A 27,447-nucleotide genomic window follows, 5' to 3' on the forward strand; every position below is an offset into this window, starting at 1 on the left:
AACAACTCAGTGGCTACTCATTTTTTTTATTTTATTCGAAAAAAAATAAAAAAAAAAATACTTACTTGTGTAATTTTTATTATTGTTTTGCGAATAAAATGAAAAATGAGTAGCTACTGAGTATTAGAAAAAACACGCCTTTTATGAATGTAACTTTATTATAAATCATTTTTTTTCTGATTATTCTCTTGGATAAAAAAAATTAAAAAGCCTAATATGCAAGAGAAACCTTTTTTTCACTATAGAAATTAGTTTATGAAAAAGAGTAGGTAGATACCTATGCAATTTGTTTTTTTTTTTACTTGCTCTATAGGGCAAGTATTTTTTTCGTGTAGAAAAAAAAAATCGAGGTTTTAATCAAAACCAACATTACGATGATGGAGAAGATCAAAAAAGTGGTTTTCATCATGCCGTCCGTCGGTCTGTGCGTCTGTGCGTGTGTGCGTCTGTGCGTCCATCTGTACATCGAGCTAGGGCCTAAACGGATGGATGGATTTGCTTGAAACTTGGTACAGATGATTTTTACGTAATTCCCTAGACCCGTTTTTTTTATTTCTTTAATATCTCCATTTTAACGCATACCTCCCATATAACGTTTTCGAGGTATTGCAAATTTCTCGAAAACGGCTCTAACGATTTTGATCAAATTTGGTGTGCGGAATACTCTTATTGATTCCAACAAAACTGCGTTTTTAGTTTTTCTCAAAAAATGCGGAGAATGAAAATATGGCGTTGCCGTTTTTCGAAAATTGACATGTTTTTTAAGTTCATATATTTTATCAAAGCATTAGTTATTTTATTTAAAATTTACAGGGATCATTAGGTATAAAATGTTAAAAAAAAATATTTTTAAAAACATTTTTGAAAAAAAAAAAATTTTTAATTTAATTTTTAAACTTTTGATTTTTTTTGATTTTTTTTTCTACAAAATCTTAAATTTCCAATAGATATTTAAGATAAAGATACTGTGAACTACAAGAGCAAGTACGTGCGACCCAGTCGTGCATTTTATTTTTTACCAAAATCTAAGCTTTCTGCATCATTTTTTCAGGTTTTCTAATTATTGGAAAACCCTTCACAAATTCAGTTCGAAAATATTCACTTCAAACTTTTTCGACAAAATTAAGTTAAGGCTCCAATACTGAGTCAAAAGTGGGAAGACTGTGAATTTAAATATGAAATTAATTAATGAAATAAACTGCCTCAATCAATTTCTCATCACATACTGAAAACCATAATATGCTTCAATGCCTTATAGTTTCCGAGAAAATTGAAAATAAAAAAATTACCTTTCTATCAGATTTTCATTTTCTCTACTGTTTTCGCCAATTATAAAGGTTTTTAACTTAAAAGTATCATGTCTGGCCCGCTTCGCGAATTCTCAGGATTTTAACAACTTCGTTGCTTCTCTAAAAATCCTGAGGATCTGCACCGGACTTTACTTCGATCGACAGCGACAAAAATACTACAGCAACGAGCGACTTTACGAGGAAGCAAACATCATGACGTTGGAAAAGTATCTGCTGCAATCTGCAAAGAAACTTGTCGGAAGCATCGCCAACCACCCCAATCAGCTGATGAGAAGCATGAGAAGCATGAGAACCCAACAACGACATCCCGAACCCAGATACCTTATTGCTTTGGATATTCTGGATGAGCACATAATCCCGACCGACAACGAGGAAGTAGTTTACTTTTACGCCGATACGCAATCGGCCTACTACCGCGGCTAAATGCCATACCACCCAACCCACCATATTTAATACCACAACTGGACAACCGGGACGGAACACCCCGAGGATAACCTAGTCAGCAGACTATATTTATATATATTTTATCTTTAATCCATTGTATAAGGTTACGCCCCATATGTGCCAACAAATCAAGGGGCACGGTAGTGCAAAGCCAAGTTCTCTAGCAACTTTGGCACTACACCCTTATTTACAGGAAACAACTCAGGCCATTTTGGACCCCCCTCTAACTTCCACACCAAAGATGCTAGAAATTTCAAACACACTACATTTGTTGAGCTCGTCAAAACCAAACACCTCACAAAATTTCAGCCTCCTACGATGAGTAGTTTCTGAGATATAGGGCTTCAAAAATCGCAAAAACCGTAACTGACTCACTGACTCACTGACAGATCATCAAAATTATGGAGAACTTCCCGATATCGTAGAAACTTGAAATTTTACACGGTGATAGGAATTGTGGTTTTGAGATTTTCAATTCAGGGGGCGTGGCATCCGCCCATTTCCGCTGAATTTTCATCATATATTATAGAGCACTTCTGATTATCGTAGAATCTTGAAATTTGGTAGAATAGCAGAGCTGGTAGTTTATACAAAGAAAAAAATTTAAAACTTGAGAATTTCAGCCAGGGGGCGTGGCAACCGCCCATTTCCGCTGAATTTTCATAAATTATTATAGAGCACTTCTGATTGTCGTAGAATCTTGAAATTTGGTAGAATTGTGGTGCTGGTAGTTTACACAAAGGAAAAAATTTAAAATTTGAGAATTTCAGTCAGGGGGCGTGGCAACCGCCCATTCCCGCTGAATTTTCATCAAATAATATAAAGCACTTCTGTATGTCGTAGAATCTTTAAATTTGGTAGAATGGTGGAGCTGGTAGTTTACACAAAGGAAAAAATTTAAAATTTGAGAATTTCAGCCAGGGGGCGTGGCAACCGCCCATTCCCGCTGAATTTTCATCAAATAAAGAGATTTTATATTCTACAGCCATACCTTGCAAAAAGTAGTGAAATCACAACAAAAACATTACTGTTAAAAAAAGAGCCAAGTTATCCTATGTTGAAATTATGCTGGCACAAAAAGTACTGAGATGTAAAAGTGAACCAAGTTCTAAAGTTTGGGTTCAAATTCGTATCAATAAAATTTTGATTGTTTACTTGGCAATTTTTGAAATAACTTTAAAAATCGATGGTTAAGAAAAATTGTCAAGAGAACAATCAAAATTTTATTGATACGAATTTGAAACCAAACTTTAGAACTTGGTACACTTTTACATCTCAGTACTTTTTGTGCCAGCATAATTTCAACATAGGATAACTTGGCTCTTTTTTTAACAGTAATGTTTTTGTTGTGATTTTATATCAATCAATGTATCTTATTAGAAATAAGTTAAGCTTAAGTCAATTGTATATAGTATGTTCAATAAAACAAAATTGAAAATTGAATTGCTTCTCTTAGGCCATTTGAAATTGGTCCTAAGAATCTCGCGACTTTTTTATAAAAATGGTAAATAAAAATGGTAAAGGTATAAAGTTTAAGGCGCATCAAAGTGAGATGAGTAACGGGGGGGCATGCTGCCCCCTTGCAACCCCCCTGCTTGGGCACACTATAGGATTTGGGGTGGGGTCAAGGTTGGGTATGTAATGTACAAAGTTTCTTTTGGATTCGAAGAAACTTTTAAATTTTGAAAGAAAACGAAAAATAAAAAAAAATGGTATAGGTATGAAGTCCAAGGCGTATCAAAGTGAGATGGCTAAGGGGGGCCCTGCTGCCCCCTGCAACCCCCCTCGCACCCACCCAAAATCCTATAATAGTGATCCCAAGCAGGGGGGTTGCAAGGGGGCATACTGCGTGCATGCATTAGGTTTACGTAAACACGAAAACAGCTTAAAAATACAAATCTGATAAAAAGTTAGTTTTTTAATTTTCAATTTTCTCAAAAACTAGAAGACATAGAAGCATCTGGTTTTCAGTATTTGATAAGAAATTGACTGAGGCAGTTTGTTTCATTTTTTTTTCTATATAATCTGCGCACACTAAAGGGGTTTTGGGTACCCTTCCCTTAATATGTATCAACACAGTGCGAGCGTATTTAAAATGACAGTCTTGGCAAAAATACTATTTAATGTGCTTTTTTTTTAACTTTTTTTTCCCAAAATTTTGACTTTTAAGTTGATTATTTCGAGAAAAATTAATACAAATAATTTGATTTAAAAACTGTAATTAAGTGTACAATTCTGGCTTTTGAAAAAGCTATCATTCATAACTGTAAGTGTTGTCGTTGTTTTTTTAATATGTTTTTGTATTTTACGTACAATATGCAACCTTAAATCTAAAGAAGACTGCTTCCATTTTCTTAGTAGTTACCCAATCTTTAAGCCATACAGACTTTTCTACTTTGGGAAAAATACCCTTCCAAAACACCTTAAAATTACTCAACAAGTGCGACTGTAAAATAGTTATCATTATCGTTTTTTTAGAAGTAATCTTCAAGTATGCATACAATTCCAAACAACTGAATATGTTTGATTTTTAAGTTTATTTATTTAATACTCTATATCTGTATTTACTGTAAAGTATTGTAGAGTACCTGTATTTACTGTATTTTAATAATAATTTTAGGTATATGAAATTATTTTTACTAACTAGGCTGACGGCTTAGCCATAGCTTTAAAATTCATGTAGGTAGGTACTATGCAAAAATTGAACAAATAATGGATAAATAAATGAATTTGTTACTTACTTATTTGTTACTTAAAAAGGTAAATGTATAATATTACATGTGTATGGTTGTTTGTGCATTTACATGTTGTTAAGTAGTAATTTACTATCGTTCCATTCATGTAATTTTTCAACATTTCCAAGCTTTTAACAACATTCACCCATCTCTATGAACTTCCACTGCACGTGTCATTGCATTTCTATCAAAGAACCATTAAAACAAATTCATGTAAAGCCCATTTTACTCTTGTTTTTCCACAAGTTCCCAAAGTTTCCCAAATTCCATCCCCACTACCATAAACGCGGAATACAAAACATAAAAAGCTCACTATATTCATCCATACCATTCAGAGTCAGAGTCATACACAATCCGACTATATCGTTCCGTTTCTCAAAATAATAAAACGTACTCATCATCGGCCCACACCAAAAGTACCACCGCAAAGCTATTCAGTTTCAGTCGATAAGGTAAAGCTATATCAGATAGTCGGATTGCATATAGCCATGTGCTTTAAATCAGCAGTGGTGTAACAATAAAAACAATTCAATAACTTGACTCAAGAAATAAAAACACAGTTTGTTTATTTAATTCAATAACTGTGAATTAGAGATAAATAGCACATTTAATTGAAAACTCACAAATGCAATATTAGCGTTGGTGTTGCATTTAAGCAAAAAAAAAAGAAAAATGGAAAACGGCAAACATATAAAAAGTGATTCTAATTGTAAGTGAAGGTCATCTGAAAAGCTCATAGGGACATATTACTTTAAGGACTTAAATACAATTTAATTTTATTATGTGAACTGTATTTTTGTTTTAATTTTATACCTTTTCTTCGAAACTTTAACCGGAAAAAATGAAAGCGTTTTAACTTTCACCATTGTGCTATTGCCAACGATAGTGTTAACGTCTTTGCTTTGTTTTTTTGTTTGTTTTTGTTTTTTAGTTGCAAAGTCAGTGTCAACGGAAGACACAGTAAAAGAAGAAAATCCAGAGGCAGTTAAATATTTGGAACATCTGTTGAAAGACGGAGCTGTAGAAGAAGACGATGGACGCGATTTAGAGTTACCGCCGTGGTATGACGAGAAGTTATTTAAAAAGTAAGTATTAAGAGCACTTGCTTGAGTGTATTTCGGGTTTGTCACTAAATTCATAAAAAAAATGTAATGTGCGTTTATAGGTCGCATATTTTCTCTTAATGTGGTTCAAATTTGATTTTATGTTAAAATATGGTAGGTACCTAAACTTGAAAATGGAATATAATTTTAATGCGATTGCGAAAGTACTAAAAACGTTTTAAAGCTCTTATAACTAGAACGATTTCAGTAGACATGTAGGTGTATACAAAACTGGCACTATCTCAGAACTTATCCAAAGAATTTGATGAATTTTTGTTTAAACATCACTTATTAAAAAAAAAACTTTAAATTTTATGGGTTTGGAATCGATACTTTTTCTGTATTTTAGGGGAAGTGGGGACAAGACCGCCCATTTAGTGTTTAACCGTCTTAAAAACCAATAAAAAAATATCTTTTAATTAAAATAAAGTGTTTATTCATTATCTTTAATTTTTTTTGTAGGAAATCTTATCATTAAAAAAAAAAAATTTAATACTGAAAAAAAGATAATACGTTTTGAAAAAACATCTAACAAAAAACCGTCTTGCATGGGGGTAAGACCGCCCTATCAACTTCTGTTGATAATAAAACCGTTTCTATCTTAAAATTTGGAATCTTTTTGCAATAATTACAAACGTATGCTATATTTTCATCGGTTCCCAACTTTTATTACAAAAAAAGAAAAAGTTAAGTCTTTTAAATATTTCATTTAAAAAAGTACAAATTTCTTTTCACACAAAACATGCCGATTTGATGAAAAATCACAAAATTTACTATAACTTTTCAGGATTTCAACTAAACTTGCTCATACTTACAGACATAATCAATCTCACCAGAAGCCATTTATTTTTTATTAAAAGTCCTGCCAATTTAATATTTTTCATACAACATAGTACAAAAACCGTATTGCCCCCATAGGCGATCTTGCCCCCACTTCCCTATGTTTTAATTTTCAATAATTTTACCCACATTTCAAAAAATATTTTATACTCAGATTAAAAAATATTATAGGGATAGGGGCATTCTTGACTTAAAAGATAAAAATAAATGGGGTTGGGTTCGATATCCCGCTTTTTATATTCCCGTTTTTTTAAATCCCGCTTTTAAAATCCCGTTTTTCATTATCCCGCTTTTTATAATCCCGCTTTTTAAAATCCCGATTTTTTATTATCCCGATTTTGCAAGCAAAACTAGTTGTTTTATTTTAAAAAATCGCGCGAAGAACAATCAAATCGTTATAATTCCATAGATTAATAATAACATAAAATGATCACAACATCTTAAATTAAGTACACACATATTCAAAAGAAATTTCATTTAAATATATTTCAACTTATATTTGGATGCATTTCAACAATTTTGATATTTAAATAAATGAAATTTCTTTTATTTGTGAACTCAATTTAAAGCTTTAATCATTTTATGTTTTTATTAAACAAATACCGTTTTCATAATGTGTTGAAGGTACATATTGTGTGGGCTTTACAACGCAAAAAATCAGTTTTACTAATTTTTTGTCTATTTCTCATGATTTTTTACTTGCGATATAGGTACTATAGGGCAAGTTTAGGATTCGTAAAAAAAATCGAACTCGAGATAACAATTTTACATGACATTACGATGATGGAGAATGCCAAAAAAGTGGGTCTGGCAATTCTGTCTGTCTGTCTGTCTGTCTGTCTGTCTGTCTGTCTGTCTGTCTGTCTGTCTGTCTGTCTGTCTGTCTGTCTGTCTGTCTGTCTGTCTGTCTGTCTGTCTGTCTGTCTGTCTGTCTGTCTGTCTGTCTGTCTGTCTGTCTGTCTGTCTGTCTGTCTGTCTGTCTGTCTGTCTGTCTGTCTGTCTGTCTGTCTGTCTGTCTGTCTGTCTGTCTGTCTGTCTGTCTGTCTGTCTGTCTGTCTGTCTGTCTGTCTGTCTGTCTGTCTGTCTGTCTGTCTGTCTGTCTGTCTGTCTGTCTGTCTGTCTGTCTGTCTGTCTGTCTGTCTGTCTGTCTGTCTGTCTGTCTGTCTGTCTGTCTGTCTGTCTGTCTGTCTGTCTGTCTGTCTGTCTGTCTGTCTGTCTGTCTGTCTGTCTGTCTGTCTGTCTGTCTGTCTGTCTCTATCTGGAGCTGCAGCCTAAACGAGTGAAGTGATTTTCTTCAAACTTGGTAGTTAGCAGTTTTTGGTGATTCCCTAGAGGGGAAATTGAAATTTTTTTTTATGACCAAAACTAACGGTACCTGTCATAACGGAAATAGAAAAGTTAATTTTTTTCAAAAACGGCTCTAACGATTTTGATTAAAATTTTTGTGTGTAGTACAACACATAAAAGCCAACTTTTGAAATAAAAAAAATATTTTTTGTACCGTTATTAACGGTACCTGTCATAGAACGGTTTTTTTCGTTTCTGAATATCTCGTACAAAATTAACCCGATTTAAATGAAAATTTTTATACAAAAGTGTGTAAGTAAAGATAATAATAAAATTTTAGAAAATTTTCAAAAAACGCATTTTTGGTTTTTTAAAAAATATTTCAAAATTTTTGTTTGAAAAATCAATTTTTTGAAAACGGATCAATGAAAAATTTTGAAATTTAGTTTTTATGTGTAAATTAATTATTTCTTCAAAATGGCATACCAACTTTTTTTTTAAAAAATGTTAAAAAATTTGTATATATAAAAAATTATTTTTTTAAAAAACGGCTCCTACAATTTTCGAAAATTTTTTTCTAAAAATACCTTTTTATACAAGAAATAAAATGGCATATTTTTTTTTTTTTAAGATAATTTAAAACGGAGTTTAATTAATTATAAAAACAGATTTAATTTTTTTATACTACTTATGAAATTTTAAATTTCTTGAATAAAAAGCTTTAACATTATTGTTACTTTAAGCATAAGAGCAAGTACGTGCGACCCCAGTCGTGCAATTTATTTATTTGTGAATTAAGCATGTATTTTGTAAAAAAATCGGGATTTTCGGGATTTTACGGGATTTTAAAATGCGGGATTTCAGAAAACTGGATTTAAAAAAGCGGTAGTTTAGTAAACGGGATTTTGAAACTTTTTTTTCGGGATTTTCGAAAAACTGGATTTTAAGAAGCGGGATTCCGATACGCTCCCAAATAAATGTTTAACACAGCAACTTTTTCTTTTTTTTAATTAAGAACGGTTCTTCGAAATTTTTACTTGAATAAATAAATAAATAGAAAATGGTATGTACTTGTACTTGCAGGTACCGTTAATTTTGGTTCTAAAAACTCATAACTAACAAGTAACAAAGATTAGTTTTGACATTCAGTTAGTGACAAAGTCAAAGTAGTTATGTTTTTAGTGTGTTAAATAAATGGGTCACTGTGGTGTATGCGTAATTTTTTGTATTGGATACTGAAAAGGTAATGCAAATTGTTGTGTAGAAGAGAAATCAAAACTGAATTTAATATTCAAAATGAATGGTACCTGCGGTAAGTAGGTGCTGTCACATACAGAACTTTAATTTTGAAATTATAAATAATATTTTTTTGAACCGTTATTAACGGTACTTGTCGTAGAAACATTCCTTAATTTCGAACTTTGTTTTAAACAACTCAATTGATTTCAACGTATATTTTTGTACAAAAGTTTTGGAATATCCATAATATTATACCTAAACAAAATTTCAAAAAAAATATAGAAAGAACTAGATTTCTAGATTGAAAATAATTTTTTTTAAATTCAATTTAAAAAATAAAAACCGCAGATGAATTTTTTTCACGACTATACCAAATTTTTTTTGAAAAATTTTTGAAATTTTTTATATACAAAGAATTGAAGGGTTCAACAAAAACATAACAACAGGAGGAAAACGCAATTTAAAATTTTGTTTTCCATACAAATTGGACGAAATTCACATCATTTCATTGTTTTTTGTTTAACAAGACTTAAATTTGTTTTCTAAAACTAAGAATAACATCAAATAGTGCAAAGTAAATGCTACAAAACCTCATCATTAGTTTATTTTTGACTTAAAGTTTATATTATGCCGTTTTTCCTGTGGATCGTTCAATTATTTTTCTAAAACACCGCTGTACGAAGTCCACAATCTCTGGGTCTTTTAATTTTTTGAATTTTCAGTTAAGATATGCAAACTTCTTTTTTGCAACAAATTCCATTGATATTCGTTTTGACTTGTATATGCCCTTCGAAAATGTAGGAAATAAATATGAAGCAGCAGTTAAAAATAAATATTTCCTTTATTTTAAATGTATTACATTGTTTTGACGAAACGAAAACATTTAATTTGAATCGTAAATAAAATTAAATTCAAGCGTTTTGATAATGGTTTTATGGTTAGAACCTGCCGCTAGTTTTCGACCTAAAGAAATTGGTTTTAACATGTTGGGAAATGTCAAATCATTTTTCTGGTTCTAATAAAATCGCTTAAGTATTTTAATTTTTAATGACTCATGCTATTTTTCCCTCCCTAAAATTCTGATGGCACAAATATTTGAAATAATTAATAAAATAATAAAATACATGGATAAAAATCGTTACTTTAATTTGTTTGCTAAAATACAGGGTGTCCGGTAGAGAATGGATAAGCCTGAAATGGCTGATAGGTGCACTTTTGACTGTTTTGAAACCGAATAGAAAAAGTTTCTATCGCAACCAGTTTAGAAAATATTAGACTTTTTTCGTTCAGTGTACTTTAAATTTCATCATCTTACGTTTTCTTTAACCACGAAATAAAAAGAAAGGTAGGCCTAAAAACTCCTGGTACAAGCAAATGCAAAAACACCAGCATTCAGTTGGCCTCAGAAACGGAACAATACAAAACCGGGAGGCTTGCCGCCGATTTCTGAGGTCAACCCGGCGAACCCCACAGGCGGATCACTAGTGTGAAGCAGTAACGTGGGAAGGTTATGATCCCCTCGACATCGAGATCATAACAGCGCCGAGAAAAAGGAAGAAGAAGAACGTTTTCTTTAACCACAACCACGAATGAATGAATTTTATAAATTTCTTATTTTTATAATTTTCTACAATAATTGGCTCACTACATACGAGGTTAAAAAATTTTATAACTCTTGCATCTTTTCTTTAAATATATTTTGAAATTTGTTTTTCGATGCAAAATGTGAAAAAAAAATTTTTATGAAAATTTTTAAACACCTGTGGTATAAAAAAATCCATAGGAACGTAGGTGGCCAACTTTTTTAAAAATATGCGCGTCCAAAGGAAATTGCAGAATGGTAAAAGTTTTTTTTTTATCAAATCTAGAGTTATTAGGAAGTTATTGGTACCAAAGTGCAAAAAAAGCCTATTAATTTAATAAATTATTTTAACTGTAAGATCTTAAGTTTTTCACATTGCTACCACAAATGCATGGATTCCATCAGTTTTTTTAATCAGTCATATTTTACAATAATTCTTCTTACACATAACTTTTAAAAAAGCGTTATAACCGTTGAACAATGGCTATAAAAAAAATAATTTAACTTTTTTTAATGCAAAGTAGAAAAAAAATATTTGTTTGCTAATTTGCTAATAACCAGTTTAAAAGATAAAATAAGAAGTGGCTCACAATTATTAACTGTAAATTAAATTGCATCTAACAAATATTGGATGTTTCTCGTAGCCCAATAAGATTGGGAATTGAACACAAATTCGGAAACATTGCAACATTTTTGATGAGGTTGCATTGGGCCAACGGGACCAAAAATCTCAATTTTTTTTTAAAACGAGATCATTAAGAAGTCAAAACTCAAAACAAGCTGTCCCCATGCACAATTGTATGCCCATGCTTAAACTGAGCAAACAAATATTTTTTTTTTCTACTTTGCATTAAAAAAAAGGTAAAATTTTTTTAATAGCCATTGTTCAACGGTTATAACGCGTTTTTAATAGTTATGTGTAAGAAGAATTATTGTAAAATATGACTGATAAAAAAAACTGATGGAATCCATGCATTTGTGGCAGCGATGTGAAAAACTTAAGATCTTACAGTTAAAATAATTTAGTAAATTAATAGGCTTTTTTTGCACTTTGGTACCAATAACTTCCTAGTAACTCTAGATTTGATAAAAACTTTTACCATTCTGCAATAACCTTTGGACGCGCATATTTTTAAAAAAGTTGGCCACCTACGTTCCTATGGATTTTTTTTTATAGCACAGGTGTTTAAAAATGTTCATAAAAATTTTTTTTTCACATTTTGCATCGAAAAACAAATTTCAAAATTTGTTTAAAGAAAAGATGCAACAGTTATAAAAACTTTTAACTTCGTATGTAGTGAGCCAATTATTGTAGAAAATTATAAAAATAAGAAATTTATAAAATTCATTCATTCGTGGTTGTGGTTAAGGAAAACGTAAGATGATGAAATTTAAAGTACACTGAACGAAAAAAAGTTAATATTTTTTTAACTGGTTGCGATAGAAATTTTTTCTATTCGGTTTCAGAGCAGTCAAAAGTGCACCTATCAGCCATTTCCGGCTTATCCATTTTCTACCGGACACCCTGTATATACAAGTTTGCTAAAATATCTGCAAGTAAAAATAAATGACCTAGACAGCAACATGTGTGTTGTGTAGGTATTTTGTTTCTGCTTTGATAATCTCTTTTTTGGATTAATTTTTCTCTATGACGTAAGTATGTACATAGTTTTGTTTTATTTATACAATACAGCAATATTCAAGTATAGAAAATCCTCAAATTATAAACATAATCAATTGCTATTTTTACGCAATTTATGAAACACGTTTAAGTTTGGTAGTTTTTATGAAAGATAATTTTTTTGCAGTTATGATTTCAAATGTTTATATTATATTTTGAGACTGAATATACCAATTGATATTGCATTTGAAAAATAAAAATAAAACTTTTGCTTTTGAAGTTGACAAACACTTCTTGCGTCTTAAAAACCCTCCTCCCTCTCTTGTTCTACAACTACTTTTCAGCTACTTTCATAATTATAAAGTCGTTTTGCAATAATATAAACCGCAAAAACTTAATAGTTTATGACAATGCCTTTTAAACTTGAACTTGAATCACAAGACCAAGTTTATCGCCCATCGTCGTGCATTAATTTATCAAAATAAACTGGCTAGCTAAAAATTAAGTAATAATTTTGTTTCTGTAGTTGTAGGTTGACAATAAGTAACTATTACAGTAAACTCGGACTCATAGCATTTACCTTTACTCACAAATGTTGATGAATTTAAAATGTCTTGTCTACTGATGAGACGATTTATTCAATATCCAGACAAACACGTCTTAAATAGTTTCAGTTCATGAAATATTTATACTATGTTATAAAAATAAAGAAGTCACATATTTTGTATCCAAAATTTTAAAGATTTGACAAAGATATGCATCTCCACAAAATGATATAAAAAGAATAAGCTTTTCTATTAAAATGTTTTCCCAGTAAGAGTAGATTAGAACGGATATATGTAGCTAAGAACGAATAAAATTATCATCTAGATAAAGTGTTAATCTTATGGAGGAATTAAATTCATGCAAAGTATATGTATCATTGGAATTGAATGACTTGCATTAGTTTTATTGGTCATACTATAGATTCATGACTTAAGTTATCTGCTATTTTTATGACCAATACTTGACTTCTTTAATGCAAACAATTTGTTTACAAATAAATAGTAAAACTTAAATTATTTATTTTTAAATTGAGGTTAAAAACGTGCTCTATATAAAATCGTTAAATGACAATTATATAATTAAATTAATAAGTGCCAATACTATTTAAAAGTGCCAATACTATTAAAAGTATTGATAAAAGTTTCAAAAGAAAATAAATATATAAAATAAATTTTTTTATTGTAGGCTTAAAGTCAGTTTTATTTAATTGTTATCTTTTATTTTTTGGCGAAACGTTTCAGGGATGGTTATCCCCTTCATCAGGCCCTTAAGTAAAAATTTTAAATAATTAATAAAATTTATAAATAATAGTACGAAGAATATTATACAAATGTATGATTTTTCAGACGAACAATCAGAAAAAGGTATTCGAAGAAAATTATTATCATGTATAGAAACTTTTAATTCCAAACTACTTTCGCTATCATCTCGTTAAAACAATCTCAAATTTCAAAACAAAAGAAAAACATAAGTACTTTGGTAAACTTTATTACAAACACATTAACTGAAAATGAAAGCACCAAATTTTAAAAAGTCAAAAGAAAACACAAAATAAAATTAACCTAAACACAAAAAATTCGCAAAAGAAAGAGTTAGATAAATTGAAAAGTAATATGAAAATTAAAATGGGTATTGTTATTAACGATAACTGGTTCGTTAATAAAACCAACATTCAATCCGGATGACATCAAATGGGTCAAAAATGTTCGTTACCTTTCAACAAAAAGAATTTTCCACTCTTTAAAATCATAGCAGATGTAGAAGAAATAATTAAAACAAAAGATCTGGATGAACAAGATTTTTCAAAGTCATGTTTTACCCTAATTTTGCAAGACCATTTAAGATCCAGGACAGTTTATTCTTTTGATAAGTTTTTGAATAAAATTTATCTCGATACCAAGAAATTCTTGAAAGAACACCCAGAAATATACATTATACCAGCAGATAAGGGTAATGTAACAGTTGCTTAAAAACTGATTATGTTAACAAAATGAATGGATTACTATCTGACACAAATACTGTTAGAAACGGTGGATAATTAAAAATCTTAAAAGTCCGTTTCAAAATAATTATATTTTAATGTTTCAAGCAAACAAATCGACCTGGGCTTCTTCCTTTCCAATTTGATAATAATTTTTGATTTTTAGTTTTTTAAACATTTTAAATATCAGCTACTAAATTTGTTTATAAAGTTTTGAGTTATTCGTTCTTATTCTTCAAGTAAAACCTCTTGTGGTTCTATTTCAATTGATCCTCTTCTTTTTAATGGATATATCTAATAATACATATACCATTCTTAATAGCGATCCAACAAATAGACTTTAAACGCTTATATTAATAATAATTTTGTTAAAAATCTTTTTCATCAAACTAAAATTAATGAGTTTGAAAAGAAGATTAGGTGCCAAAATTACCAAAAATTCATAAAGATGGAATTCCATTGAGACCGATTTGCGCATCAATCAGTGTTCCTTGCTATGAATTATCAAAATTCTTAGTTAAAATATTATCAAAATTAACAAATAATTCTAAATTTAATGTTAAAAATTCAACAAAAAGCAAAAGACTTTTCCAAGCAGGCCGTAAATACTATTGCGAATTCTATACTAACAAAATACCAGACCTTATTGACTTTTTCGTAGCTAAAGGAATCAAACGAAATCACATTAGTGTCGAAGGTAATTATGACTTGTCATCTGATCATACTCCAGTGATTCTATCACTAAGTGAATCGGAAGTAATAGAAAAAAGTAATCCAAAGCTTGTAAATAAGAAAACAAACTGGAGTGATTTTAGAGAAAGGCTTTTAAGTTTTATAAATTTAAGATCTCCCATGGATACAATCGAGCAAATTGACCATGAAGTGGAAAAATTTATTGCTGATGTGCAACAGGCCGCTGAAAAAAGTACTCCAACATTTTCTAATAGAAGACAAAATGAAATAAAATATAATTTAGAGATAAGAGAGTTGATAATAGAGAAAAGAAGAGCTCGAAGAAAATGGCAAAATACTAGATTTCCAGATGATAAAACAACTTTTAACCGTATAAGCAACAATCTTAAAAAACAAATTTATAAATTCAAAAATGATTCACTCAGTACATTCCTAAAGAATTTAACGACTGATGCTTCAACCGATTTTTCGCTATGGAAAGCAGCCAAGCGCCTGAAAAGACCGCAGTTACTAAACTCTCCCCTGAAATTTCAAGATGGGAAATGGATCGGTAACCCAAAAGAAAAAGCTAACCTTTTCGCGGAGCATCTTGCGAATGTTTTTAAGCCATACCCAACAAACGCGGCTGAAAATAGCTTACAGTTTGTTGATAAGATATATGAAAGTGAAATACCAATTGTAAGATTAAAAGAAATAAAAAGCATGTGTTTACATCAACTATCAAATAAAAATCACCAGGTTACGATCTCCAGGTTACTGCCCAGTGCCTACGTTCTGTAACTCTCGCATCGAGAAATTTCTCGCATGAAACACGCAAATCGGAACAAAAATAATGTGAATCGACACAAAAATCATTTTCTCACATTCGTTTGTTTCTATAAACAAAATTTTCTCGCCTTGAAACATTTCTGAATGAAAATGCTTGACAGACTGGAAAAATGTGAATAAAACTGTGTCTGTAAGAAAATAATCGAGAAAATTTCTCGATTGAACTGCCAAAATTTCTCACAAGCAAAAAGGATGCGAGAAAGTAAGATATTTGAAAAAAAAATTGATAATCTTGCATTAAATGTGAGATGTTACTATTGAAAATGTGTTCACGTTAATTTATTTTTGTGTCCCTTAAATTTTCAAAATAAAAAAAAAGAATATTAAAGAAAAAAAAAATGAAAAATTTTCATGTCCTAACCGTGACTTGAACTCGGTACCCTCCACCGCCGACCGAATGCTCTTCCTTCGGACTACCGAACCTTGGGATATTTAATGTAAAACTATGTAAATATGACCTTTTATGGCCAAAGGTAAAAATATTTTCCCTTTTTTTGATAGTTTCCAATATATTCCAATGGAATAAAAAACTTACAGGGTTGCAGGTTGCTTCTCACATCGAGATACAGACACAGGTTATTTTTGCAAATAGAGAAACGTTTGGAATTTTCGTTTCAAAATTTTTCGATGCGAGAAGTTCTCGACTGAGTTATAGAACGTAGGCACAGGTTATGAAAGAAATGCCTTTGAAAGCCTTCATAAAACTCCAATATACAGGGTGTCCGGTAGAAAATGGATAAGCCTAAAATGGCTGATAGGTGCACTTTTGACTGTTCTGAAACCGAATAGAAAAAGTTTCTATCGCAACCAGTTTAGAAAATATTAGCTTTTTTTCGTTCAGTGTACTTTAAATTTCATCATCTTACGTTTTCTTTTACCACAACCACGAATGAATGAATTTTATAAATTTCTTATTTTTATAATTTTCTACAATAATTGGCTCACTACATACGAAGTTAAAAGTTTTTACAACTGTTGCATCTTTTCTTTAAAAAAAATTTGAAATTAGTTTTTCGATGCAAAATGTAAAAAAAAATATTTTATGAAAATTTTCAAACACCTGTGGTATAAAAAAAATCCATAGGAACGTAGGTGGCCAACTTTTTTAAAAATATGCGCGTCCAAAGGGGATTGCAGAATGGTAAAAGTTTTTATCAAATCTAGAGTTACTAGGAAGTTATTGGTACCAAAGTACAAAAAAAGCCTATTAATTTAATAAATTATTTTAACTGTAAAATCTTAAGTTTTTCACATTGCTGCCACAAATGCATGGATTCCATCAGTTTTTTTAATCAGTCATATTTTACAATGAAATGGTAACGGAGTTACGAATAACAGAGTTACGGGCGACAGAGTTACGAGCGTCAAAGTTACGCGAAACCATTCTGCAATCCCCTTTGGACGCGCATATTTTTAAAAAAGTTGGCCACCTACGTTCCTATGGATTTTTTTTATACCACAGGTGTTTGAAAATTTTCATAAAATATTTTTTTTTACATTTTGCATCGAAAAACTAATTTCAATTTTTTTTTAAAGAAAAGATGCAACAGTGGTAAAAACTTTTAACTTCTTATGTAGTGAGCCAATTATTGTAGAAAATTATAAAAATAAGAAATTTATAAAATTCATTTATTCGTGGTTGTGGTTAAAGAAAACGTAAGATGATGAAATTTAAAGTACACTGAACGAAAAAAAGCTAATATTTTCTAAACTGGTTGCGATAGAAACTTTTTCTATTCGGTTTCAGAACAGTCAAAAGTACACCTATCAGCCATTTTAGGCTTATCCATTTTCTACCGGACACCCTGTATAATAAATGCATGCCTTAAGCAACGGTATGTCCCACACCATTGGAAAATTGCTGAAGTTATTGTCATACCCAAGCAAGATAAGCCACCTACAGAAGTGACGTCTTACAGACCAATATCGCTTATACCAATTATGGCAAAAGTTTTTGAAAAACTGCTTCTGAAGAGACTTAGCAAAATTATAGAAGAAAGAAGGTTAATCCCAAATCATCAGTTTGGCTTTAGAAATAAATATTCCACGATAGACCAAGTTCATAGAATAACGGATGTAATAGAAAAAGCATTAGAAGAAAAACAAGTATGTTCAGCTATTTTCTTAGATGTTGCTCAAGCCTTTGACAAGGTTTGGCATGAGGGACTTGAGTACAAACTGCAAAGGGATCTTCCCAGACAGTACTATGAAATATTAAAATCGTACATCTCAGACCGATTGTTTAGAGTAAGGTACGATCAAGAATATTCGGAATTGAAGAAAATAGAAGCCGGTGTACCACAAGGAAGTGTCCTAGGTCCTACCCTGTATTTACTATACACAAGGGATATCCCAGTTGGTAATCACACCATAATGGCTACTTTTGCAGATGATACCGCAATTTTGGTACCCGACAAATGTGTCTCTAAGGCAGCAGTAAAACTACAAAATGCCGTCGACACAGTCAGAGATTGGACCGAAAAATGGCGTATCAAACTAAATGAATCAAAATCTTCACATATAAACTTTACAAATAAAAAGATAAACAATATTCCAATATTCATTAATAATCAAGCTGTACCTTACGCCAATACGGCCAAATACCTTGGAATGACTTTGGATGCAAAGCTAAAGTGGAAAGAGCACATCAAAAAGAAAAGAGAAGAACTAAACTTGAAATATAGAAAAATGTACTGGTTACTTGGTAATAACTCTGATTTATCAACCCAAAACAAAATAATGCTGTTTAATCAAGTACTAAAGCCTGTTTGGACCTATGGTATCCAATTATGGGGCTGTACAAAGAAAACAAATACCGAAATCATCCAAAAATTCCAAAACAAAGTCCTTCATGGAATAGTTAATGCACCTTGGTACATAAGAAATAGCGATCTACATCGTGACTTACAAATAGAAACGGTTACAGAAGTTGTTAAAAAATACGCTGTATCGCATAATCAGAGACTGCAAAGTCATACCAATTCTGAAATGGTGTCCATCTTGAATACCAGAAACCATGTTCGGAGATTAAGAAGAACCAAGCCTCATGAGCCTCTAAAAAAACATGGGAAAGTATTAAAAGTTTAAACTTCCCCCAAAGTGATTTTACAAAGTGAAGAAAGAAAAATCTGATGTCGATCTCTCAAGATTGGTCCTGATAAAGAGGTGGTTTTAGTGGTTAAGAGTCCCACACTACTTGGTGTCGAATACTGCCAAGTGTCTTTTGAAGATTTCCTCCCGTCAAAAAAAAAAAAAAAATTCCAAAGATTTCATCGACAAAATTAAGGGTGTCACCAATTTAGAAGAAAATGATGTTTTGGTATCTTTTGACGTCAAGTCACTTTTCACTAATATTCCTGTTCAAATGGCGTTAGAGTTTGTAGAGAAAAATTTTAACAATATTCAAGAACATACAAATATAGAAAAGGATAACTTTCTTAAAATTGTAAGTTTCTGCATCGTGGATAATAATTATTTAAAATATAACAACCAAATTTATAAGCAAAAACAAGGTGTTCCAATGGGAAGTCCTTTATCACCAATTTTGGCAGACATATTAAAAACCTCTCTGATAAACCAAAATTTGTTGTAAAATATGTTGATGACCTATTTGCTATACTCAAAATTAACAATGTAAATTCAACACTAAACGCTTTAAATTCATATCATCAAAACATCCAGTTTACTGTTGAAATTGAAGAAAATGGAAAACTACCATATTTAGATGTCTTGGTCATTAAAAATCAAAATCATTTCATTTTTGATTGGTATAGAAAACAAACATCGTCTTGAAGGCTTATTAATTTTAATTCAAAACACCCAAAGCAAATTATTATTAACACGGCTAAAAATTTTATAAATAGAGTTTGGGATAATAGTGACTCTTCTTTTATACAAAAAAAACATAAAAATTATCTGAGAAACACTTTTCCAATACAAATTACTAAATCTTTGATTGAAAATTACAATAATGGAATACCAATACCTGGAAACGTTGATGCTGGTCAACAGAGAATATATAGAAGTTCTATATATGTATGTTCCACAACTTTCGAAAAGACTAGCAAATGCTCAAATAAGAGATAAGGAAATTATAAAAATAGCTTTCAAATCTTCCAATACACTCAAAACAAATGTATTTACCAAACTTAAAGACGAAACAAAAAAAGAATATAAATCGGACGTGGTATACCAGATTAACTGTTTAGGTGGAAATAATACTTGTTCAAAAGTCTATATTGGAACAGCGAAACAAAAACTTAAAAACAGGATATCCGGACACAAATCAGATGTGAGAACCGGTAACTCACAAAAAACGGCACTAGCTATGCATTGTTTAGAAGAAGACCACAGGCCAGATTTTGATAATGTAAAAATCTTACAACAAGAAAATCATTATTCTAAACGTATGCTATTAGAAATGCTGCACATTAAAAAGAACGAAAATGTTGTCAACAGAAGATCGGACTGCGATGGTCTTAGTATTATATACAGTCATTTAGCTAAAAGTTAAATAACCTCACTTATGTATTTTTATTACTAAATTTTGAGTTTGTTTTCATTTTAAATATTTTGCTTATTTTGTAAAAATCATAAATTATTTTGTTTTCATCAAATATTGTTTATATTTTGTAAGTTTTCCAATTTTGTTATTTATGAGTTTTATTAATTATTTAAAATTTTTACTTAAAGGCCTGATGAAGGGGATAACCATCCCTGAAACGTTGCGCCAAAAAATAAAAGATAACAATTAAATAAAACTGACTTTAAGCCTACAATAAAAAATTAATTTTAAATATAAGAAAAGTCACCTAATTTGTTAAAGAAAATAATTATAGTTCGTATACGGTTTTAGTGGGATATTTTTTGCTTTGTTACAGAAATGTCACACGGATCTACAAGGGGTTAAAACAAGCAGATAATAGTGTAAATGATTACTGTGCGAAACATACATATTTTTTTTTATTTTTTCAGAAATGAGAGTAAGATAACGAAAAAAAAATTATTTTTGTTTGCAGATAAAAGGCTATTGCCTGCATCTTATGCTCTTAATAATATACGTATATAAGGTATAACTTATTACTGGTATGCGTGGAATGTGGATAGAAAAGTTTATACTTTATAAATAAATAAATTCTGTTGTAACAGGTTTTACTAATGAGACCAATGAGCATGTAACGAAATATTTCCAATAAGTCCAGGGTTCCATATGTTAAAGTCTCCTACATTAATTACGTATGTACATTGTACTGTACAATACATAGGTATGTTTATTCATTTGTAGATACAAATATCTCCAGATGTGTGTAAATAAACATAAAAGCATCTGAAACTTACTATACGAATTTCGATGAATCTTTTTGTTTGATGTTAAAACAAAACTATGCACTGTTTATACAGTTGGGACATCAAATTTCAATCTCCGTTGAAGCTCACTTTAAAAAACAATGGAAAATATTTGGCAGTTATAATTAAGCTTTTGAAAAGTAAAAAAAAGAAAAACAAACACTACGAGTGTGATGCTTGGCAAAACATCAAGGAAAGTCTATCACGTTTAAACTTATTGAAGTTTCGCATTTGATTTGTAGTCATAAACAATAAGTTTAATTATTATAATTTGCAAAAAAAAACATTTTAAAGGAAAAAATTGTAACGATAACAACTTATGAACCTGATGTAAGGTGTGCGTTCATACTTTATGATTAAAGAATATTAATTTGAAATTTAAATTTATTTAATAAATAGGTACGTTCTTGGAGCCATTCGTGCTTTTGATTTGCTGCTAATTTCATTTTACGAATGATTTAGCATAAAATGTAAAATAAACGTTTCATCATTTCATAAATAATTCAAGTAAATTCAATAAAAAAAATGACAAACTGCAATCTTCAACTTTTGCATCATTAAATTTTAACAAGTTTCCATATTATATGTAGCACTAAAATCCAAACTTAAAAGTTCAACTATCTCTTGTAGAGTCGTACAATTTTGTTTGCGGTTCCAATAGCTTGATCGTAAATAGGTATAATGTAATTTGATCTTCTGTTGGTTAATTACTAAGATATTGCAAAATATTTACACTCGTTAAAAAATTTAAATGATACGTATACGTTCATGACTGTAATTTTGTTCATGTTAGATATTAATTTCATGCACAGATCAGATATACATATGTGTTCATTGCGTGACTGCTGATATTCATCATTATTTATTTAACAATCAGCTACTTGCACGAAACAAATTTAACAAAAAGTAATGAATGTTTAGAATTAAAAAAAAAATTACTTGTGCTTTTTTACTTAAACATAAATATATACATAATTATCAGATACCCACCTTTCTGTTAATTCTATGTAATTTTCCCATAAAAAGAGTTATTTGAATCAAAATAAAAATAACACAAAATAAGTTTTTTTTTTAATAGTTTTTATATGTTCAAATTATTGATTGTTTCTATTGAAATGAATTTTAAAGAAAAATAAATTCAAAATGTTAAAGTTTTAAGTTTTCAGGTGTTATCAATGGAAAAAGATGATCAATTCAGGGTTAATTCAATACTCTGTCACTTTGTTGTATCATCATTTAAACCACAAATCCAGCCACGTATAAACAAAAATGAGGTTTCTTAGAAAAAAGTAGTGTTGGCTTTTTGTTAATTTCTAGATATTCAAGATATTTTTGAGTCCGAATTTCTGTTTTTGTTTAAAAACAAATAAGAACATCGAATTTTAAAAACTAAATTGGTACTTAATTACATAAAACTTTGAAAAAAATTAGTGTGAAATTTTTTCCAATTTTTTTTAACATTTTGATTTTTAAAATTTTAAAAAACTATGGCATAAAAATTTAAAATTTTTGTATAAAAGACGAGGTTTTTGGCTTTTAGGCGTTGATTTTTAATATTTTTTTTTTCCAAATTAAGAATTTTTTTTTTTAATTGCCCCTCCCCGCTAAACGAAGGGGAATAACCTCCCCTTCTATACAATTTTTGTATTGTCTCAACCCAACCTATATGCTTTTTGGCACGTTCCTCCTGAATTTCAGGAGGAACGCCTGAATCACCCTGTATATACATCTGAGGCTCAAATACATTTGTACATCATGGCTACCTACCTACTTGTTAAAATATTTGTTACATAGTTACAAATAGTTATAGTATAGTTACATTCTGAAATATAAACACCATTTATCATTTAATGATCAAAATTTCGCTTGAAATGTAGTTGCGAATAGTTGTGAAATCAATCAAGAGGTGATAATTTGATAATTAAACGGATATTATTGAATCTTACACCATAATACTAATAATGTAATAATGAATAAGAGATTCATACGAATATAGGTAGGCATGTAATAATTACCATTAAATCTCTTAAGAAGAAAACAGTTAATAATATTTAATAGACTAGACAGACATCCTATCTAGTAATGATTTATCACAATGATCGATATCTTTTTGTGTTCGTAAACATCAAGAATGTATAAAAAAAAAATCAGAGTCAGATGAGTTTCGCCGCCATCCCGAAGAAAGATAAACTTAATCTCCAAACTAAAAACTTAATGAAATCCCTGGCAGACAATGTCAAACTTGATTATGGTCTTGAAATTCAAATACAGAATTTAAAAAAAATAATTGCAAATAAAACAAACGAAAAAACAACTTGATATATCTAAAGAAAATAAAATGCACGACTGGGGCCGCACGTACTTGCTCTTGCAGTTCAAAGCACTTTTATGTTAGCTTACTTGTAGGTTATTAAAGCTGCCTCTATATACATTTTTAAGAAATTTGGTTGATGTAGGGGAAGAGCCTGCATGGAGGCCAAATGTTAGTTAAATAAATTTTTTTTTTATTTGACTTTTTTGAGAAAAACTAAAAACGCAGTTTTATTGCAATGACTTTGAATATTATGTATGCAAAATTTTATCAAAATGAGCCATTTTTGAGAAAATTGCAATAACTCCATAATGATGTACGGGAAGAGCCGACATCCGCGATTTAAAAAATTGTAAAAACCATATTTCCCCTATCCGTATTTTTTGAGAAAAACTAAAAACGCAGTTATGTTAGAACTATATACAGCATTTCGTGTGTTAAATTTAATCAAATCAGAGCCGTTTTCGAGAAAATTGCAATAACTCGAAAATTATGTATGGGAGGTATACGTTCTAAGCGAGATATTAAAAAACAAAAAAAAACCAACCTTGGAAATTACGAAAAAACATCCATACCAAATTTCAAGAAAATCCGTCCACCCGTTTAGGCTGTAGCTACTTGTACAGATGGACGCACGGACGCACAGACCGACGGACGTCATGACGAAACCCACTTTTTTGGGCTTCTCCATCATCGTAATGTTAGTTTTGATTAAAACCTCGAACTTTTTTTTTGACACGAAACCAATACTTGCCCTATTGAGCAAGTAAAAAGAAAACCAAAACAAAGATTAATAAAATTGTAAAAGTGTCGTGTAGGTTCTTTTATTATAAGATTTATGAGGTAACTTAAATATTCAACATTCAAAAACTTTTCAGCCTTGAACCTTAAGATTTACGAGTAAGCAGGTATGCAACGATATGACCCATCCCCAAAATTTTAATTTACTCAAATCTCATTATAATATAATGTGAGTGGTAATTAGTTATAGCAGTATTATATTCCAGCTTTTAATTAATACTTACGAGTATTCTCAAGCGTAAATGTAAAATAACCAACATGATTGCACGTAGATAACTTCCTCTTATTGTCAACAATTAACGAGAGACTTAGAAAATTGTGGGAAACAATTAATTAAAAATCTAACAATATCTATCAAGGCAGTAGCCAGAAGGGGTTTGAAAACAACGCAATATCAAAATATATATCGTTTTTAAGATAAACATATAATTATTTTTTTTTAAATAGCAACTTGACCGATTTTTTTTTAAACTCTGACGAATTTATATTGATATGAGTAATAATGAATGTTTTTTTTTTCATTTTTTAGTGGCCAACGATACATGAAAAAGTACCACTTTGTTATTTTTTCTGGTATGCTCAGTGGACTTGTAGCTGTCTTAGCTATTCCATCAATTTTAAATGTTCTCATCTGCACTCGCCAATCTTCTACACCAGCTACAGCATACCGGCGTTATGCTCGGACCATATTCCATGTTTTGGCGTGGTATGATTATCCACTTCAAAAAGGATCAAAATTCTGGGAAAGCTTAAATATGGTTCGAAAAGCTCACCTACGTTCCAGCAGAGCATGTGGAAAGCTGAAAGTCGGTGGAATAACTCAAAAAGATATGGCCCTTACGCAGTTTGGTTTTATTGGATTTATAACTTTGGGTGCACCAAGAATAAGACTCTACGATCAGGACTTTCTCGAAGGAACTTCACACATGTGGAGAGTTCTGGGCTACCTGTTGGGTATTAAAGATGAATATAATATTTGTGGTGAAAATTGGGAAGTCACTAAGATGCGCTTGGACATTGCGATGCGTAAAGTATATCGACCAGCCCTAGATAATGCATCCCCAGATTTCTTTCAAATGACAAAATCACTTTTAAATGGTTTAAAGCCAGTTAATATGATGCTCACTCCAGGATCGTTTATTTTTTTCACCAAAAGATTGGCCTATTGTAAAGGTTATGAATATTACGATGAAGATTTCCCCAATAAAGTACGAATTCCAAACCAAAAGCAGTATTTCAACGACCTTGGATGGTGGGATCGCTTTCTTGTAAGCTATGGATTATTTTTAGTCACCTATTTGCATCAATATTCAATTGTCAGATGGTATCTGAATCTTCGAGTTTGGGTAATACAATTTCTAATGTATTATTTCCCGATTGGAGCATTTTTCAAATATGGTATAAAGTGGTCTTATGTAAGAATTTTCGCATCGTCATCAGAATATGATACACACGATGACTAATCAGTAAATTTTTTTTTTTGAAGAATGTCGACAGTAATAAAGTGCCTTTTTATATTGTTTACTTCTTGTTTATTTTACAAATTTTCAGCTTAAAATATAAAAGAGTGCTTCCTTTAATATATCTTCTCCAAAAAAATATGGATGTGACCCGATTGAAGCTAGTTTTTATTAGTTAAGACTTAAGGCCTTGGTGAGTCCTATATTTGTTCGGAGTCCCAAAATTATACCATTTTGTGCTTTTTATATTTATTGCACGCAGTTTGTGCACTAAGCACTCTTCATTAAAACACCTTTTTACACTTTGTTAACTTTTAGATTTTTATGAAATATTTTGAATCTTGTTTCGTACAAACTACATATAAAACATTCATGCTTATAATTAAGTCATTGACTTTGCTTCTTATAATTTTAACTCAGTTTTCGGATATAATTTAACTACTGCATAACAAAACGGAATTTGTTAAAAAGGACCACAACTTTCGTTCTGGTTGTCCATTAGTCCGTTGGTATTTTTTTGATCGTTAATAAGTACCCTGAACTTATGTATCGCATGTTGAAAACACGCCAAAATAGTTTGTTTTAAATGTAACAACCTGCACCTCCCAGTTGTGGCTTAAACAGTTAGTCGCGACTTGAAAACGCAAAATTTTTAATAGACTTTTGATGTACATAAGTTATAGTTTATAGAATACCCAAATAAATAGGTACATAATGTTTACAAAATATTTATACTATTAGCATTCATAAACGAGAGTTAATAAATTTGTGTGGAATTTTGAACTTTTCAATGTTATTTTTTATACTTTTCTAAAAACAGCCCTTTTTTAAAATTCAAAAAAAAATTTTAAAATTTCAAAATGTCAAATTTTTTTAAAAATCGCCTTTAACTGTGTAACATACCTATCAATGAACATAAGTTTCTATAAAAATAAATATAAATTTCTTAAAAATTATGTTCGTTATTTAAAATATACAAAAAGATATCTAAATATTTATTTATTTTACAATCGCGAATCTCATTCTCACATTGTAGTCCAGACAAAATAAACATAAAAAAGAGCAAACCCAGAAATAATTCGCAAAGATCTGAAGACTTGCACAGAGTATTAAAACATCGATTAAAGTAAAATGTCAAAAATCCCCAAAAATCCCATGTGTGCATAAAAAGTTATTCAAGGTTAATGTCGAAAATAAAAGACAAAACCCACGATTTTTTCGTATAGTCCTCTCTCTGAAAGCTAATATCTTCTAAACGATAGCAGCTATGATAAAGTACATCTTATTTTTTTTTATGAAAAACATCATGGGCTATAAAACAAATAAAATAAGTTAAGTATAAAAAAATGATATTTTTGATTTTTGTCCAAATAAAAAAAAATTTTTTTAATTACAGCTCTGGAGAGATAAAAACTTAATTGAAATATGTAAAAAAAAAAACAAATAATATGATACGAGTTAAAAATATATGTCAAAAAAACTCATATTTTAGAAGCTATGTACACAAATTCGCAATTTTTTATTTTTGACCAAATCAAATTTTTTTTTTCTTTTTGAAAGACTACTTTAACAAAAAAAAAAAAAATAGTAGTAATATAAAGGAGCACATTATCTACCAGTTTTTCAAAGACAACTTTTTGGTTGGACTCATCGTTTAAGAGTAAAAGGCAAAAAAAACAATATTTTCGACATTTGACACGTTTTAAAACCTCGATATCTCGTAGAAAAAAAAGTGTCATAACATTTTTTTTTAGAAAATTACAAAACCTACAAGTCATCTATGTATGTATATACTTTTTTTGATAGCTTCTCCCGTTTCAA

The 27,447-nt window shown here is 30.2% G+C and overlaps 1 protein-coding gene across 1 annotated transcript; it reads left to right on the plus strand.

Annotated features, from left to right (window-relative positions):
* Positions 1-4,888: 4,888 nt before the first annotated feature.
* On the plus strand, positions 4,889-25,690 carry LOC129915292 (uncharacterized). The gene is made up of 3 exons (XM_055994778.1): positions 4,889-5,198; positions 5,421-5,574; positions 24,696-25,690. Exons 1-3 carry the CDS (start codon positions 5,162-5,164, stop codon positions 25,627-25,629), a joined length of 1,125 nt encoding a protein of 374 aa, XP_055850753.1. The 5' UTR covers positions 4,889-5,161; the 3' UTR covers positions 25,630-25,690.
* Positions 25,691-27,447: the final 1,757 nt, after the last annotated feature.

Source organism: Episyrphus balteatus, chromosome 3, assembly GCF_945859705.1.
Source record: "Episyrphus balteatus chromosome 3, idEpiBalt1.1, whole genome shotgun sequence".
In the NCBI taxonomy this organism is placed as follows: domain Eukaryota; kingdom Metazoa; phylum Arthropoda; class Insecta; order Diptera; family Syrphidae; genus Episyrphus; species Episyrphus balteatus.

What these genes read in the sequence shown, in the direction of transcription:
- LOC129915292 (XM_055994778.1), top strand. Translation starts at nt 5,162, where the DNA reads ATGGAAAACGGCAAACATATAAAAAGTGATTCTAATT. An exon ending in TATAAAAAGTGATTCTAATT is followed by an intron (nt 5,199 to 5,420) that starts GTAAGTGAAGGT and finishes TTTGTTTTTTAG; the next exon opens with TTGCAAAGTCAGTGTCAACG. An exon ending in GACGAGAAGTTATTTAAAAA is followed by an intron (nt 5,575 to 24,695) that starts GTAAGTATTAAG and finishes TTCATTTTTTAG; the next exon opens with TGGCCAACGATACATGAAAA.